General features: G+C 39.8%; 1 protein-coding gene across 1 annotated transcript; it reads left to right on the top strand.

Moving 5' to 3' along the window:
• Positions 1-548: 548 nt before the first annotated feature.
• LOC106473867 (thyroid hormone receptor beta-like) lies at positions 549-1,996 on the top strand. The gene has a single exon (XM_022402264.1). It carries the CDS (start codon positions 549-551, stop codon positions 1,887-1,889), a length of 1,341 nt encoding a protein of 446 aa, XP_022257972.1. The 3' UTR covers positions 1,890-1,996.
• The last annotated feature ends 369 nt before the right edge of the window (positions 1,997-2,365 follow it).

The raw sequence follows: 2,365 nt of genomic DNA, 5'->3' as shown, positions 1-2,365 counted from the left end.
TGACTGGGGTATAGCTTAATATAAGTCACTGTCTGGCTGTGGTATAGCTTAAGATAAGTCACTGTCTGGCTGTGGTATAGCTTAATATAAGTCACTGTCTGGCTGGGGTATAGCTTAAGATAAGTCACTGTCTGACTGGGGTATAGCTTAATATAAGTCACTTTCTGACTGGGGTATAGCTTAATATAAGTCACAACTGTCTGGCTGTGGTATAGCTTAAGATAAGTCACTGTCTGGCTGTGTTATAGCTTAATATAAGTCACTCTCTGGCTGTGGTATAGTTTAAATGTGTATTTGTTTTCTCTATAAGATATATAGTGAGAATAATTTTTTCGTGTCTTGTTTCGAAGATTCACGAGAAAAACAACAAAACATTACCTTTGTTTACCCAATCTTTCTTTCTTTGTAGAACAATTGTCGAGCACCTGCTTCTATTAGCTTTCTAAATTAACGCGAATAATGCTTTTCAATTTTATTATTTGAAAACATTTCATCAGTGCATTCTAATTTCAACCATTGTTAATATTTTGTTTCTTGTTTTCTTAGTAATGAACCTTCCTTACAATGGCTGTGTCACATTCAATGACCCAAGTGACCCAAGTTTCATACCGGCAAAGCAGCCCAAGTTCTGCAGAGTATGCGGAGACCGAGCCAAAAGTTATCACTTCGGTGGCCTATCCTGTGACAGCTGTAAGGCCTTCTTCCGACGATCAGTCCAAAGCGCGGGCTACAAGAACTTCCAGTGTCCCTACCGACGAACCTGTGAAATCACCATCAGCTCCAGAAAGTGCTGCCAGTTTTGTCGGTTCCAAAAATGTGTCAATATTGGAATGGAGAAGGGCTGGGTCATGACAGAGGAGGAACGTCTCCACGTGCTCAAAATACGCACCGCTAAACGACAACAAGAAGAAGAAACGAACCAAGGACGTCGGAAGATTCGTCGAGAAAGCTATCACGCAGACCTCAACGATATTCATAAGTTTTTAACCGAAGACGACATCCATTGCATCGAGTCGATAATGAACTCGTACGGAACTAGCTGTCTGTCGGTTCCTTTCGATAGTAGCTTGTCCAGTCGAGCGTGCGGACGAAATCGGACTGAAATCATTGATATGTTCTTTACGGTTATCAAACAATTCGCAAACTTTGCTCAACAGCTTCGTTCGTTCGCCGTTATACCTCCTCACGATCAGGAGATTTTACTACGCACAGGCGTTATGGAATTGTGCTTTTTACGCGGTGCTTACGTGTTTGACGAAACTCGAGGCGCCTGGCCTGATCAGGAGAAAATGTTCTACAAAATTTCGCCCACTCTTTCAGCGGAAGACGTGAGGCGTCTGGTGTCAGCCGAGCTATTCGATAAACACATGGGATTTATCCGCGGGATTAAAGAAATAGACATCGACGAACCAACACTCATGATTTTGCTCGTAACCGTTCTAATGTCTTCAGACAGAGCTGGATTGGTGAACGTAAGTCTGGTTGCTAAGGAACAAGAGAAATATTGCGTCTTGCTGAAGAATTATATGTTGTGGAGGTACGGCTCCAGAAAGGCAATGGTTCTCTACCCTAAACTGTTTTTGAAATTACCGAACTTAAGAGAACTCACCGAAGCTCATAGCGATTATCACCTCAGGTTAAATATGGGAGAGCTCGAGGAAATTGAAAGACGTCTCTCGTGTCTAAGAATTGAATCACCGACGCCAGGGTGTAGCACTTCAAAGTTATTTCAAAGAAACTTGGTAACGAACAGAAGATGGAGTCTACGCGGTAACTTGTCAATAGATTCGGGTTCTTCTTCCACTCTTTCTTTGGAGGAAGAGTCCAGCTCTAGCGAGGGCTCTGGTGGGTTCCCGTGGACATCAGAAAAAGAAAACGAAGCTGATTAGGTTAAAGCTTGTATGAAAAAAACAACAACAAAACGTCTTCGAGTGAAACTTCCCAACCGTTGAGTCTATTATGTTAAAATGTTGATATTTTTTTGTTTGCGCAAAACAGCAACAACAACAACAAAATTGAAACATATAAAACCTTAGAAATATTTCTATTTTCACTCACGTCGGTTGTTGCGTTTTTTTTTTTAGTGAAGAATAAACGTTACAACTTGTTTTTGTTACATGAAATCAGCTGTTAACTTAAAAACAGGAAGTGAATAAAATACCAACTGTGACTTTAACTATCGTAAGCTGTTATGATATTAATTAACAGAGTTATCAAATATATGATGATTAGCTTGTATTCTAGTCTAAATATCTGCTTGAATATACATGGTTTTGTTAAGGTGTTAAATGTTGTAACAATTAATATCTGCTTGAATATACATGGTTTTGTTAAGGTGTTAAATGTTGTAACAATTAATATCTGC

Source organism: Limulus polyphemus, unplaced genomic scaffold (assembly GCF_000517525.1).
Source record: "Limulus polyphemus unplaced genomic scaffold, Limulus_polyphemus-2.1.2 Scaffold6579, whole genome shotgun sequence".
NCBI classification, from domain to species: Eukaryota; Metazoa; Arthropoda; class Merostomata; order Xiphosura; family Limulidae; genus Limulus; species Limulus polyphemus.
Note: the sequence above shows the minus strand (reverse complement) of the source record. Positions and strands in the feature narration are given on the sequence as shown.